General features: G+C 51.3%; 1 protein-coding gene across 1 annotated transcript; it reads left to right on the top strand.

The window, feature by feature from the left end:
- The first annotated feature begins 2223 nt into the window (after positions 1-2223).
- LOC123182273 (respiratory burst oxidase homolog protein C) lies at positions 2224-13269 on the top strand. The gene is made up of 14 exons (XM_044594788.1): positions 2224-2794; positions 4219-4375; positions 4914-4962; positions 5165-5278; positions 5486-5813; positions 5938-6094; positions 6685-6733; positions 6907-7020; positions 7288-8211; positions 8361-8578; positions 8663-8765; positions 8910-9004; positions 11941-12449; positions 12901-13269. The coding sequence occupies exons 1-14, from the start codon at positions 2239-2241 to the stop codon at positions 13008-13010; spliced, it is 3483 nt and encodes a 1160-aa protein (XP_044450723.1). The 5' UTR covers positions 2224-2238; the 3' UTR covers positions 13011-13269.
- The last annotated feature ends 2144 nt before the right edge of the window (positions 13270-15413 follow it).

Consider the following 15413-nt stretch of genomic DNA (forward strand, 5'->3'; position numbering starts at 1 on the left):
GGGGGGGGGGGCTGTGTTTGATTCTTCACCCTTCTTGATACTCCATGCAAGGTTCCATAGCCTCCACTCCGATATAATCTTAGCGACAACCCTGTCCTCAGATTCTTGTCTGTTCTCGAATGTGCGATTGTTCCGCTCCATCCAAATCGAGAACAACACTAAGGTAACAAGGGCATTTATTTCAACCAGCACTGAAACGTTGGTCAGGCATTGTAGATCCAGCTGAAGATCGGCTATCACCTTATGCCATACTGTACGCGTGAAATGGCATTGCATTAGCAGATGGTTAAGTTTCTTGTGGTGGAGTCAGTTCATGTAGGTTCAAATCCTGCTTAGGCACGGGTGCTTATATTTTTCTGAATGTATTTAGATTTTCAACGATGTTCATTCAGTGAGAGACCGCATTTCTATCAACTACAAGGTGTTTGTATTGACTTTGTCAATCTCAAAATATGTCAGCTCAGTCTTTTGAAGACCTTTGAAGGACTAAAGTGTGTGTGCATTCCTTCATAGGGTAAGCATTTGTGCGCGTATGAGAGGGTCGGTTGTCTCTAGCACGTCTAGATATGTTTCTAAAAAAAAATCATTCCAAACACCACCAAATTTAGACTAATCAGCCCAGCTACACTAGAAGGTTAAGCAATCAACGGCAATGAGATCCGCGTGCCCAACCTAAGAAACATGGAAACCGCAAGGACTAAAGGAACAAGACTGATCAAATGGCATCATCAACTAAAAATTTAATCTCGAGATAGCAAGGCGCGGTTTCGCGCGGGGAACACGATGTCTGGTATTCAAATCTCGCAGCCGTCTGAACAGGCATGATGATGGATTAAAATAGCTTAGTTACTTATCAGATAAGATCATAAAAGATGCTTGTTTTGACAGAAGTGCAGTTGACTCGACCTCTCTTGATGCCCATGCTCAACAAACTTTCGAACCAGTATACTTCCACGCATCGGGTTTCCCCTGGCTGTTGCGCTGCGGATTGGATTAATATGATAGCTTAACCGGCCAGCAGTTGGTACTAACCAAGTCCAATATAGGATGGGGTCCTAAGCAACGTTATAAATTGAATAGGAAGACTTCACACAACACTCAAAGTCTTCAAATCTTCATGTATAGTAGCTGCTAGCTGTCATCTAAACAACAAAATCTTTCAGAAACTCTCAGTTACCCTCTCTCTAAATTGGGAAGTGCCACAAAGCAGGTCCGCATGTCAAAATGTTCCGAAGTTGTTGTATATCCAGAGTTCAAGACACGTACTAGTGGTAGCATTATTTTATCACTAAACAATTAGTTCTAGCTTGAAGCACATACAGAGAAAGACGAAAGATTTACAGAAATCCTATGTATTAGCAGCTAATGTTACCCAAAAAACTCTTGAAGTGACTGTACAGAAATGTATATTGATTAACCAAAAGTTCTAACTTCTCTGGTTAGAATGAATGCACAATAGAAGTATAGAACGCATGTTTGTGCAGGTAGGTTGCAACTGTCGTAGCAGAAAATCATATGAGTCAACGCAATGGGAGTCTGGGACACTTGTCATCGTAATGGCAGGATCCTCAACTAATGCACCCTACTTATCTAGTTCCATTAAGATTGGAGAAAACCATCCCTCATAATGAGCATTTAGCTAGCCACAAGTCACCCATGAGCTCGAGATCGTTCTGGTTTTGGTGGTAACCTAAGTGTGTGTCATTAACTTACTGTCAAGGGAAGGCGTCATAATCATACATATTGTTCAAAACGGGGCCAAATTAAATGAAAGGCTGCTGCAATGCGGGGTAAAGCTTGGCAAGTGAAATGTTCTCCCAAGTTCAAGCAAGTCCTGTGGAGCATGTAAACCGTCCACTTCGATCGTGTACTTTATTCAAGCAAGTCGAACATTTGGTTCTAATCATGAAGCTACAAGCAACAGACGACAGTGACAGGTCAACATCCCATTCCAACAAGCAACCACTAAGCTGCACCATACATGCATGGCTAGAAGATGAAGCACCCCATCCAGTATAAATATAGCCATCTCCCACCCCTCCCTACCGCACTCATCACACGAATCCAATCCAATCCCTCTTCCAAGTTCTAATCCAACTACTGCTTCTTCGGTTCTGCTACTACCCGAGCCGAGCCGAAACCTCCGGCAGCGAGTTCCGGGGCGCGTGCGCTGAATTCTGCCTCCGCATTAGCTGCGGTTTCTTGGGGACGAGCTAGAACCGGTGGCTAGAGCCAGACATGCCTAGCCGGGTGGGCGCTGACGACGCCAGGGGCGGCCCCGGAGTGGGGGAGACCGTGGACGCCAGCGGCGGCGTGCGCGAGAGAGCCGTGCCTCCGGGGAACCGTTCCGCGGCGCGGAAGACCGCGCGGTTCGCGGAGCCCGTGTCCGCGCCGCGCGGGAGCGGCAACGTCGACGACGACGACGGCGACGGCGTGGAGATCACCTTCGACATGCGGGACTACACGAACGCGGTGCACCGCGTGAGACCGGTGGCGCGCGGTGAGGACCCGGGCGTGAAGCTGCTGGCGCGGACGCCGGAGAAGCGGGAGTCCTCGTCCGGCTATGGCGCGCTCAAGAACGCCACGACGCGGATCCAGCAGGAGACCCGGCGGGTCGCGTCCTTGAAACGCCGGGGAGGCGGCTTCGACAGGTCCATGCCGTCCGCCCCCGCGCGCGCGCTCGAGGCTCTCAAGTTCGTCAGCGGGACAGACGCCTCCGACGGATGGACCGACGCCGAGAGGTTCTACGACAGAAATGCACGCCTCCCCCGCTCCATGTTCGGCCAGTGCATCGGTACGTCAAACACCTCGCCTCGCTCGCGCTCCGCCGTGTCTCAATCGGAAGAGTATTTAACAAAAAACTACCATATTTCGTGAAACCGTGCGTACAAATTATCACTTTACAAATTTGTGCCAAAAACTATTACTTTTTGTCTAATCTTTGACTAAAAACTACCATGTCGGAAAAGTGCCCGATTCACCTCTTCTAAACACCTTTCTGACAGGATGGGCCCATCTGTCAGCATTAATCTTCTTCCTCCTCTCTTCCGGCATTTCGTCGCTCTGCCCCGCCACCTGTGCCGCCCTCCCTCCTAGCCGAGCCGTCTGCTCGCCTTGGCCATGGCGGCCGCCGTCGTGCCAAGGCCTCGCCACCCCCGCTCGGCCCTGACGCCTGACGCCATGGTCTCGGACCCAGCACACCAGGTTCACGCCGGTGATGGGGTCGATGGGCCGGCGCCCGCTCGCCACCTCGAGAAGCAGGCCGCCGAAACCGAACGCGTCGCTGGCCGTGGTGGCCTTGCCAGTCACGGTGAGCTCCGGCGCCATGTAGCCCAACGTCCCGACGACGCGAGTCGTGGCAGGTTCCGCGCCGTGCTCGTAGAGGCGCGCGAGGCCGAAGTCGCCGAGCCGCGCGCTCATGTCCGCTCCCAGCAGCACGTTGCTGGCCTTGACGTCGCGGTGCACCACCACCTGCTCCCACCCCTCGTGCAGGTACACCAGCCCGGACGCGACGCCCTTGAGAATCCTCACACACTGCTCCCACGTGAGCAACGCCGGTGACGGGGACACGCCGACGCCAGCGCCCGCACCAGCACGGGCACTGCCGAGCAGGTGCGCGTCGAGGCTGCCGTTGGGCATGAAGTCGTAGACCAGAAGCAGGTCTTGCCTGCGCTTGCACCACCCGCGCAGCACGACTAGGTTCCGGTGCCGCATGCGCCCGAGGCTCGCCACCTCGGCGATGAACTCGCGCATCCCCTGCGACCCGCTGCTTGAGATCCTCTTGATGGCCACCGTGTCGCCAGAGGGCCCGAGCGGGGGGTGGCGAGGCCTTGGCACGACGGCGGCCGCCATGGCCAAGGCGAGCAGGCGGCTCGGCTAGGAGGGAAGGCGGCGCAGCGGCGGAGTGCACATGAAGTGTTTGAGGAAATGCCAGAGAGAGGAGGAAGAAGATTAATGCTGACAGGTGGGCGCATCCTGTCAGAAAGACGTTTAGAAGAAGCGAATTGGGCACTTTCCTGACATGGTAGTTTTTAATTAAAGATTAAACAAAAAGTGGTAGTTTTCGGTACAAATTTGTAAAGTGGTAGTTTGTAGGCACGGTTCCACAAAATGTGATAGTTTTTTTGTTAAATACTTCAATCGGAAATACAATTCACTCATGCCTGATTAGTTGGGCATATGTACGCGCTCACTGTAATCAAACAATTTTGCATGCAGGTATGGAAGAGGCCGCGTTCGCCGGCGAGCTGTTCGACACGCTGGGAAGGCGGCGGCGCATCTCCGGGGACAGCATCGACAAGGCGGAGCTGCGTGAGTTCTGGGATCAAATCTCCGCCCCCAGCTACGAGAGCCGCCTGCAGCTCTTCTTCGACATGTACGCTAACTATAACTCCGGCCCACAACCCATTAGTTAACTCCTCAAGTACTTCCTCCTTCTCAGTTTACTCCGGAATGATTTTTTCTTTTTTGAAAAGCTTTCGATGTATTCATCAACTATGAATTAAACTAATCACATATACCGTGTAAGCTATCTGAATGAAGATTGTATCATTCGGTGGCGGAGCTTTATGGGGGTGACCCCCCAGCTCAAAGAAAAACTTATGTGTATATCTTTGTATTAGATCAAATTTTCCACTAAAAATCAGCATAGAGTGATCTTGTTTGCCCCCGCAGCTAATGGCCTCCCATTATTTTAGCCTAAGCTCCGTCACTGGTATCATTGGAAACTTCTTCCAAATGTGAATACTGTGGTATGCTTTTGTGTCGTGTAAATCGTATATTTTGGTGATACTTTAGAAGGGGTGGATTTATTAACAAAACAACTTTGTGTCGTGTAACTCATGTATTTTGTCGATCAAGGTCAAACTTGAAGTACTTATTGAATAGTGTGAATGCATTTGACTAACCAACAGGGTGGACAAGGACGCTGACGGGAGGATCAGCCAGGTGGAGTTCAAACAGGTAAATTCCAACTACTCTTTCACTGGTTCATTCAGGCATCTCTCCATTCTCTAAAAACAGGAATGGTGCGTGTGCGTGTGCGTGTGTGTGTGTGCGTGCGCGCGTGTGTGTTATCTGATTTTCGACAATTGATATATACTAGCTCAAAAGACTGCCATTGCATATTGCACATCAATGAGGGTTATTCTAATTTGGTCTGTAGATAATTATGTTGAGCGCATCGGCGAACAAGCTAACGGTGGGCGAACAGGACTCCGAGGAGTGTGCCCGGTTAATCATGGAGAAGTTGGACCCCGACAGCCTTGGCTACATTGAGGTAATGAATTTTGATACGACCAACAATGTTGCTGACAGCGAACTGGTGATGCAAAGAATTACTAATCAGGATTGTCAAATCTCAAATGATGCTATATTTAGATTTTCTTTCTTTCTTTTACGTATGTCATTTGACTTAGACTTGATTAAGTCTCAGTCGACTAAGACCTAGCCATTATTTATTAAGATGGTGAGAATTAATTTGCAGTTGTACGACCTAGAGACATTATTGGTGAAATTGTCTTCCACGACCAACGGGGATGAACCGAGCAAGCCGATGGCGGAACCCAATCCTCTCAGGCGGTGGTACCGCCACGCCAGATACTTCCTCAAGGACAATTGGCGCCCCTGCTGGGCCGCGTCCTTGAACCGCCGGGGAGGCGGCTTCGACAGGTCCATGCCGTCCGCCCCCGCGCGCGCGCTCGAGGGTCTCAAGTTCGTCAGCGGGACAGACGCCTCCGACGGATGGACCGACGCCGAGAGGTTCTTCGACAGAAATGCACGCCTCCCCCGCTCCATGTTCGGCCAGTGCATCGGTACGTCAAACACCTCGCCTCGCTCGCGCTCCGCCATGTCTCAATCGGAAATACAATTCGGTCATGCCTGATTAGTTGGGCATATATGTACGCGCTCACTGTAATCAAACAATTTTGCATGCAGGTATGAAAGAGGCCGCGTTCGCCGGCGAGCTGTTCGACACGCTGGGAAGGCAGCGGCGCATCTCCGGGGACAACATCGACAAGGAAGAGCTGCTCGAGTTCTGGGATCAAATCTCCGACCGCAGCTACGTGGGCCGCCTGCAGCTCTTCTTCGACATGTACGCTAACTATAACTCCAGCGCACAACCCATTAGTTAACCCCTCAAGTACTTCCTCCTCCTCAGTTTACTTCCAAGTTTATACACTAGAACACACAACACAAATATTTGAGATTTAACTCTGGAATCATTTTTTTTCAAAAAAAACTTCCACTCTATTCAATCAACTATGAATTAAAGTAATCACATATACCATGTAAGCTATCTGACTGAAGACTGTATCATTCGGTGGCGGAGCTATATGGGGGTGGCCCCCCAGCTCAAAGAAAAACTTATGTGTACATCTTTCTATTACATCAAATTTTCCACTAAAAATCAGCATATAGAGATTTTGTTTGCCCCCGCAGCCAATGGCCCGTCATGATTTTAGCCCAAACTCCGTCACCGGTACCATTGAAATTCTTCGAAATGTGAATACTGTGGTACACTTTTGTGTCGTGTAAATCATATATTTTGGCGATACTTTAGAAGGAAGGGGTAGCATTTATTAATAAAAAAACAACTTTGTGTAGTGTAACTCAAGTATTTTGTCGATCAAGGTCAAACGTGAAGTATTTATTGAATAGTGAATGCATTTGACTAACCAACAGGGTGGACAAGGACGCTGACGGGAGGATCAGCCAGGTGGAGTTCAAACAGGTAAATTCCAACTACTCTTTCACTGGTTCATTCAGGCATCTCTCCATTCTCCAAAAACAGGAATGGGGTGTGTGTGTGTGTTCTCTGATTTTCGACGATTGATATATACTCGCTTAAAAAGACTACCATTGCACATTGCACATCAATGAGGGTTATTCTGATCTGGTCTGCAGATAATTACGTTGAGCGCGTCAGCGAACAAGCTAAAGGTGGGCGAACAGGACTCCGAGGAGTGTGCCCGGTTAATCATGGAGAAGTTGGACCCCGACGGCCTTGGCTACATCGAGGTAATGAATTCTGATGCGACCAACAATGTTGCTAAGAGCGATATGGTGATGCAAATAATCACTAATCGGGATTGCTAAATCTCAGTTGACTAAGATTTAAAGAAGTCTCGGACGATGCTATATTCATGAGATCTTACGTAGAGATCTGTGTAAAAAATTCTTTTTAGTTTTTTTCTTTCATGTATGTCACTTGACATAGACTTGATTAAGTCTTAGTCAACTAAGACCTAGCCACACCCATTACTAATGGTGAGAATTAATTTGCAGTTGTACGACCTAGAGAAACTATTGGTTAAACCGTCGAGCGAGTTGATGCCGATCGAGATGACGACCAATGGCGATGAACCGAGCAAGCCGATGGTGGAACTCAATCCTCTCAGGCGGTGGTACCGCCATGCCAGATACTTCCTGAAGGACAATTGGCGCCGCTGTTGGGTGATGCTCCTGTGGCTCTCCATCTGCGTCGGTCTCTTTGCTTGGAAGTTCGTGCAGTACCGCCATCGTCCGGTGTTCCAGGTGATGGGCTACTGCGTGTGCGTGGCCAAGGGTGGTGCCGAGACGCTCAAGTTCAACATGGCGCTCACCCTCCTCCCCGTGTGCCGCAACGTCATCACATGGCTCCGGAGCCGCACCACCGCTGGGCGGTTCGTGCCGTTCAACGACAACCTCAACTTCCACAAGGTGATCGCCGTGGGGATCTCCGTCGGTGCCGGTTTGCATGTCGTCTCCCACCTAGCGTGCGACTTCCCGCGGCTATTGCACGCCACCGACGACGAGTACGAGCCCATGAAGCAGTTCTTCGGCGACGTGAAGCCGCCCAACTATTGGTGGTTCGTGAAGGGAACAGAGGGGTGGACGGGGCTGGTGATGTTGGTGCTCATGGCCATCGCCTTCACGCTCGCCACGGGGCGGTTCCGCAATAGGACACCCTGGCTCCCCAAGCCCAAGAAGCAGGATGACAACCTCCCCCAGCACAAGAAGCGAGACAACCTCCCAGGGTTGCTCCACCGCCTCACCGAGTATGGCAGCGCCTCACGCAACCGGCTCACTATGCTCTTCTACACCTTGCTCAATCGTTTCACTGGGTACAACGCCTTCTTGTACACACACCACCTCTTCGTCATCGTCTACGCGCTGCTCATCGTCCATGGCCACTTCCTCTACCTCACCAAGAAGTGGCAAAAGAAGACGGTATGTTGACACATCGAGTCAAGACCGCATGCTCTAGTGCGAGAATCCTTTTCTAAGATCGGAGAGGGCTAGGGGGTTGCAGGGGGATTTAATCTTCTTGGATCTCCTTCAAACCAATGATTAATTGGATCCTTTTGTGGTATGTGCAGACGTGGATGTACCTGGCGGTGCCGATGATCGTGTACGCGTGCGAGCGACTGACCCGGACGCTGCGGTCGAGGGTGCGGGCGGTGCACAAAGTCAAGGCGGTCGTGCACCCGGAGCCGGCGGCCCTGCTGTCGCTGCACTTGTCCAAGCCAGAGGGGTTCAGGTACAAGAGCGGACAGTACATCTTCGTCAAATGCCCCAACGTCTCGTCATTCGAGTGGTAATTAAGCTGCCGCCAACATCCCCGGCTCACTTGGTTAAATTAGGGATTTGTGTCTGATGAGTGGAACGAACGAATGTGCAGGCACCCCTTCTCCATCACGTCGGCGCCGGAGGACGACTACGTCAGCGTCCACATCAAGGAGATGGGCGACTGGACCAAAGACCTCAGGGACGCCTTCTTCAAGGTACTAACTATGGCCATTAGTCGCCTTGAACCATATAAAAGCTCCAAAACCATGTTTGTTCCTGAATGTCCGTCTTATGTTTGCTTATCAACATTTCTAGTAATGGGGTTTACGCTCGTGCTTGTGTGTGCCGGCGAATCACAGGTTTGCGAGCCGTTGACGGAGGAGAAGAAGACCGAGATTCTCCGAGTAGAGTACGACCATGACAAGGCCATGCCAACTCTGGGAGGTCGACTAAAGTACGTGGCTATTACCCGTGCTCGTTAAAATTTCTCCCTTTTTGCCATGAAAGTTTGCTCTGGTTTCTTTTTCCATATGCGGGTTCGGCTTGAACTTTGATTGGATGTGCAGTCTCCAGTCTCCTCCCCTGGTCCAACCCGGCCTGTCTTTTTTTTTCTGCGTGAAAGCCTTCCGGTCTATTTATCAAATATCATGGCAGTATAAAGAATACAGGAAACAATAGAAATTACATCTATATTTATAGACCACCTAGCGCCGATTATAAACACTGGAGCGAGCCGAAGGTGCGCTATCATCATCGCCCCTCCCTCAACAGAGCCCCAACCCGACCTGTCTAGTGCTGCATAGGCTATACTAACATCTACTACCTCCATTTCTAAATATAAAACTGCCCCAGCGTCTTATACTTAGGAATGAAGGTAGTACGACACTAAGATAGTTTCGCTGCTCTTTGTCATTGCCATCGACCCTTTGCAGCAAATGCTCGACCTCGCGACCCATCGTGGACTTTTACACAAGCTTCGAGGGCGTCGTGCCATTCTCCGCACATCCCTATATGCCGACGACGCGGCGGTCTTCCTGGCTCCTATTAAGGAAGATATCGACAACTTCACTCAGATCCTAAACTACTTTGGCCAGGTCACGGGCCTCTGCACAAACTTCCAGAAAAGCTCGGTCGTCCCAATTCGATGTAGAGACATCAACCTCGACCACATCCTTGCAGCCTTGCCGGCCTCCCGCACAGCTTTCCCCATCAAGTACTTGGGGCTACCCTTATCGGTTCGGCGGCTAAGGCGAGGCGACTTCCAATTCCTTGAGGACAAAGTGGCGGCCAGGCTGGTGCCGTGGGACGGAGAGAATATTACCGCCATTGGGCGCGGGGCGCTTGTCAAGTCCGTGCTAACCTCTCAGGTCATTTACCACATCATCGCCCTTAGGCCTCCATCGGGCACCCTGCTGAATATCACAAAACTGGAGAGGGCATTCCTATGGGCGGGCTCTAATAAGACAACTGGGGCCAAGTGTAAGGTTAACTGGGAATCAGTCTGTCGGCCGACTGACCTCGGAGGGCTTGGCGTCCTGGACTTGGCTACGTTTGCGAGAGCTCTACGGCTTAGATGGCTGTGGTTCGAGTGGTCTGAACCTTCCAAGATGTGGATTGGAATGGACAACCCTTGTGATGAGCTTGACCGTGATCTATTCTACGCCTCGACGCGCATAACCATTGGCAACGGGGCATGCGCCCCTTTTTGGGACTCCCCGTGGGTTAATGGCGAGAAACCTTCCGTCATAGCACCTCTCATCTTCGAGGCTTCCACGAGGAAGAAATGGAAGGTACAGGAGGCCATGCATGCGGGCGCGTGGCTGTCCAAAATCAAGCTCCCCAACAACTGGACAATGGAGCACATCCGGCAGCTTGTCACGCTTTGGGCTCGGCCGAGGGCCATCCCCCTCGCGGTGGACGCCGAGGACACCATCACCTGGAAGCATACTGCCAGCGGAATCTACTCTGCCACATCCGCGTACAGTGCGCAACTCCTTGGGCTGGTCAGCTCGCCCATGGGCTTCGCCGTTTGGAAAGCATGGGCTCCCCCTAAGATGAAATTCTTTGCTTGGCTGGCAATCCAAAACCGAGTCTGGACGGCGGATAGATTGGAGAGGACAGGGTGGCCGAATTGCGGCCTATGTCCACTCTGCAAGCAGACGTTGGAAACGGCGAGCCACATCTTCTTCAAGTGTCGGTACTCCATTAGACTGTGGGGCCTGATCAAAGGCTGGCTCAAGCTAGACTACCTCGACATCTCCTCCTGAATCACGATGCGCTCCATCAAGGACTGCTGGCTCAGCATGTCCAACTCCAGCATGCCCAACCGGAAGGCGATGGCTTCTCTTGCTATGCTGACCTGCTGGACCATTTGGTGCGAGAGAAATGCACGGGTGTTTCGTCACAAATCCACGCTTCCATCTGTATTGTTCTCAAACATTAAGAGCGACGCCAACCTTTGGGTAATTGCGGGTGCTAAGCACTTGGGTCAAATCATGCCGGGAGAGTAGTGGCTTTGTAATATTTTCTTTCGCTTTTCTTGTAAAAGCAACTCTAAACTCCTTCTTAATTAATGGATGAGGCAAAGCTTTTGCCTCCGTTTCGAAAAATAATAATTATCATTATAAAGTTTTTTCTTTTTGAAAAATCATAAAGTATGCGTTGTACTATGTTGTTGATTGTGTGGATATTACCGACATGTTTGTCTATATATCTGGTTAAATGTAGGGAATTTTCCCAATAAAAAGATATATCGGCAAGTTTTGATTTCAAAGAAAGTTAAAACCTTATATAATTTGAAACTGGAGGACCACATAGTATAATCACATCAAATATATAGTTTATGATGTGCATCGATAAGAGCCATAGGCCACAACCACCTTCTCTGATCTCTTTGATCGTCAACCACCAGAGATTTTCTTTTGTTCGTATGCTAAGACTAATTTGCACGTACTGTACCAACTGGTGTTCGTGACTGGCATGTCCCCCGGTTGTGTATGAGATACTCCATTGTTTATATCTTTTCGGGAAGATGAACGACCACCAGTTGACGTTAGAATAGGAATAATTTTGTGGGGCAGAAAGAACATTCTCCCTTGCTGCTGCATCCTTGCATGAATAAAATTTACTCGCTCAGTTGATGTTTTGAATATTTTAATATAGACTACATACAAAGTAAAATGAGTGAACAAACCTACTAAAATGCGTTTATGCACATTAGATTTGAAAAAGCAAGTTAGAACATTTTAAATAATAAAAGGAGGGAGTATCTACTGTCCACATGTTTTCCTCACGCGATTGATGTCTTGGTCATGTGAACTTATCACAGTCAACCCGCTTAATTACTAGACTAGAAGCAATTGTGACGGGCAAAATATGCTTGTGCTGCAGGTACCCGACGGTGCTGATTGACGGGCCGTACGGCGCGCCGGCGCAGGACTACAAGCAGTACGAGACCTTGCTACTGGTGGGACTCGGCATCGGAGCCACGCCCATGATCTCGATCATCAAGGACATCATCAACAACATGAAGCGGCTCCCCGGGGACATCGAGTCAGGCAACCCTAGCGACGGGAGCAGGTCATCATCGTTCCGGACTCGCCGAGCCTACTTCTACTGGATCACCCGGGAGCAAGAATCCCTGGAGTGGTTCCATGGGATCATGGACGAGGTGGCGGAGATGGACAAGCAGGGCGTCATTGAGCTCCACGTCCACTGTACCAGCGTCCACGGGGAGGGTGACGCCCGGTCGGCGGTCATCACTGTGGCCCAGTCCCTCAACCACGACAAGCATGGCATTGACATCATCTCCGGCACTCGAGTCAAGACCAGCTTCGGCCGAGCAAACTGGAGCGAAGTCTACCGACACATCGCCCGGCAAAATCAAAGAAAACGTGTCGGTCAGTATCATGCCGAAACTTACTACTACTCCTTTCTGGTTTGCAATACGAAAGTGCTTCACACACGACACTTTGGTGGACGATGCTGAAACGATGGCTAATCCAAGTATGCAGCATTGCGCTTGGATGGTGGGATATGGCATGTCGTTTGTGTTTCATGTGGTAACTGTCGTGTGTGAAGCAGTGCTCTTTGCAATACTATATACAAGCAAGGAAATTTTGTTACTTGATGATGGTTGTGACCACTTCAAAAAAATTGAGTAGAGTCAAGTCTAGATAGAAATTATCAATACATGCGCGGGCTATAACAAATTCTCCACCATAACTTAGTTGATGAGCTCAGGTATATGCACATAAGAACAATAAAAATCAACCAATCAACATTTATATGTACATACATCGCATTACTTTTCTGAATTGACACCAACTCTGTGTTTCTTGGACATCATAGGAGTGTTCTACTGCGGCATGCCGGCACTGATGAAAGAGCTGCGCAAGCTTGCGAAGGTTTCCTCGAGAGAAACAAGCACCACATTCGAGTTCCACAAGGAGAACTTTTAGTTTTGCCAGCCATCCAGCCACAAGTTTCTCTTTGCGCTGAAACCGCGTTAATAGCAAAGACCAAATACCAGATTGTCATAGTATATCATCTTCTCAGATGCTACATGGAGTATATGCACTTGTTCATTGTCATGTAACTATGGTGTTTATATTGGCTACTGTATTTATCGTGCATCATGTAATAATTTACCTATGTTGGAATAGCAGTAATGGACCTGGTATACTATTTAGAAAATAAACAGTGTTCTTTTTTTGCCCACAAGCCTTTGTCAACCGGTTCTCCTCCCCTCACCACGCCCCTCCATCAGTTTTTTTCGTCCATACTTTTTTTCCACCACGCCCTTTATCTGCACCTTCCCCGTGCAATAATCAATCATCTGAATTTACTTGCCTTCTACACCAAATCTTTCTTTTTTTTTGCGGATTAGTTCTCCCTTAATTTACTTACCTTTTACACCAATTTTATTTATCACTGTAATTTACTCACATTTCACATCAATTCCATACTTTACATACGATGCATGACTCAACCTACATTCTTTTTTTATTTTGGTAAATTTAGATTATTCATATACAAATTTGATTGTGTATGAAAAAAATAGCGCGCTACAGCAAAATAGCGGCGACCTCAAAATATGCTATTAGCATGCTATATCGCGCTATAGCGTGCTATTAGCGAGACGTTCTACATCGATATATTTAGCGAGGCAATTCTCAATACGCTATAACGTGCTATTAACGACGCTATAGTGCGCTATTTTTTCCAGTCGTATCGGCTCACATGAGCGCTGGGATTAGGAGATCATGGGTTTTGGAAAGTTGGGACTTTCTGCAAACATGATTCGTATATCTCCTTCTCTCTCGTTGATTCTCTGGGCACGCTCATTAGTCGAACAAGAGAAGCTCCGGATGACGGCCACGCCATGGCAGCCAACACGGGCTCACCGGTGTACTGCACCTCATAGTTGTGTTCTTCTATAGACAATGTCCCACGACCTCCCCGCTCCGCCCTGTTCGTCACAACCGTCAAGGTGAGCTCCTTGCATTCGCGTACGTGTGTTAGCAACCGGCGGATCAATCAGCTGCTTGGTCCGTGATTAACCACAGGTTCCACCAAATGGCACCACCCTGGCATTTCTTTTAGCAATAGTTGTTGCAGCACGGAACAAGGAAAAGGGGGCTGTTCACTGATGTGCGATGGCGAGTAACACGGAGATGGCTGCGGCGACCCCCGTGGCGACCGCGGCGTCGCCGCTCACGGGTGGCCTCCCCCTCGCCGGCGCGCGGCCTGCGGCCTCCGGCGCTTCCCCGTTCCCTTCCCTCCCCTCCCGGCCTGCCGTCCCCGCTCCCCTCGACGCCGACCCCGGCGGGCACCGCCCTATCCTCTCCGGCGCGGATCTGTTGGGCAGACTGGGCAGACGACGAGGACGGAGCCGAGGCCGCGGCCCTCGCGTCGGGCCTCCCTCGGCGCCCTCGCCGCTTCGGCGACCGGCTGGCTGCGGCCGTCGCCGCTGATGAGCTCGCTTCCACCCCGTCCCATGCTCCCCGTCTCCCTCCCCTCCCCTTGCGGACGCGGCAGCTCGCCCGTCCCGCACCACCTTCCCCACCTCCGTCAGGCACTGGCCAGGTCGCCGGTCGCCGCGGTCGTGGGGCCCGAGCGCGAGCTTGGGAGGTGGCCGGGAGGTCGGAGCTCGGCCGTGCGGCGATGTCGTGGCGGCGCTCCCCGCTGGCGACTTCCGGGTCTCCGGCACCTCGTCCCCTCTGCTGCAGCTGGCTCCCGCCACTTCTCCGGCTGTCGTTGTCCGCACATCCAAGTTTCGATCTTTCCGTCCCTCGGCGGCTGCGGCCCCTGTCGGCGGTCGGGCGGTGGCGCCGGTGCGCTTGCGGGAAACCCTACCCGCCCCTCTCCTGATGGCTGAGGGGTTGGGCCAGCTCGGGCCGTCTGGGCCTTTGGGGCTGGGGGTTGACCCCGGGCCATCTTGGGCCCCAGTGGTGGCTCGGGCCCAGGTGGGCCCGTTGCTAGGCCACACAGTGTTGGGCCAGGCCCACGTGCCCTTTTTAGGGTTGGACCCGTCCGGTTCGACCTCGACCCCTCTCCCCACTTCCTCCGCGCCGCCTCCATCTTGCTCTCCCTCACCCCGTGCTCTCCCCTTCCCCATGCTCTCTCGCCCCCATGACGCGTGAACCCGGCGACGGGGCCCCCCGGCCGAAGCGGCGGGCGGAGGGACGAGACTCCCAGACCGCGCCGGACCCGCGCCGCCCCTCCTCGGATGGCGCACGCCGGGAGTCGGAGCTCCAGGATCCATGCTCAAAGGAAAGGGCACCGCATCGGTGGAAGGGGCTGGGTGGCGTGACTCTCGTCCGCGTGACCGCTCTCCAGACCACTGGCGGGACCGCGGCCGC

The sequence above is a fragment of the Triticum aestivum genome, chromosome 1D, assembly GCF_018294505.1.
Source record: "Triticum aestivum cultivar Chinese Spring chromosome 1D, IWGSC CS RefSeq v2.1, whole genome shotgun sequence".
Taxonomy (NCBI): Eukaryota; Viridiplantae; Streptophyta; class Magnoliopsida; order Poales; family Poaceae; genus Triticum; species Triticum aestivum.

Coding starts and splice junctions, on each gene's coding strand:
- LOC123182273 (XM_044594788.1), top strand. CDS start 2,239: ATGCCTAGCCGGGTGGGCGCTGACGACGCCAGGGGCGGCCCCGGAGTG. Junction 4,963..5,164: donor GCCAGGTGGAGTTCAAACAG/GTAAATTCCAAC, acceptor TTTGGTCTGTAG/ATAATTATGTTGAGCGCATC. Junction 12,450..12,900: donor AAATCAAAGAAAACGTGTCG/GTCAGTATCATG, acceptor TGGACATCATAG/GAGTGTTCTACTGCGGCATG.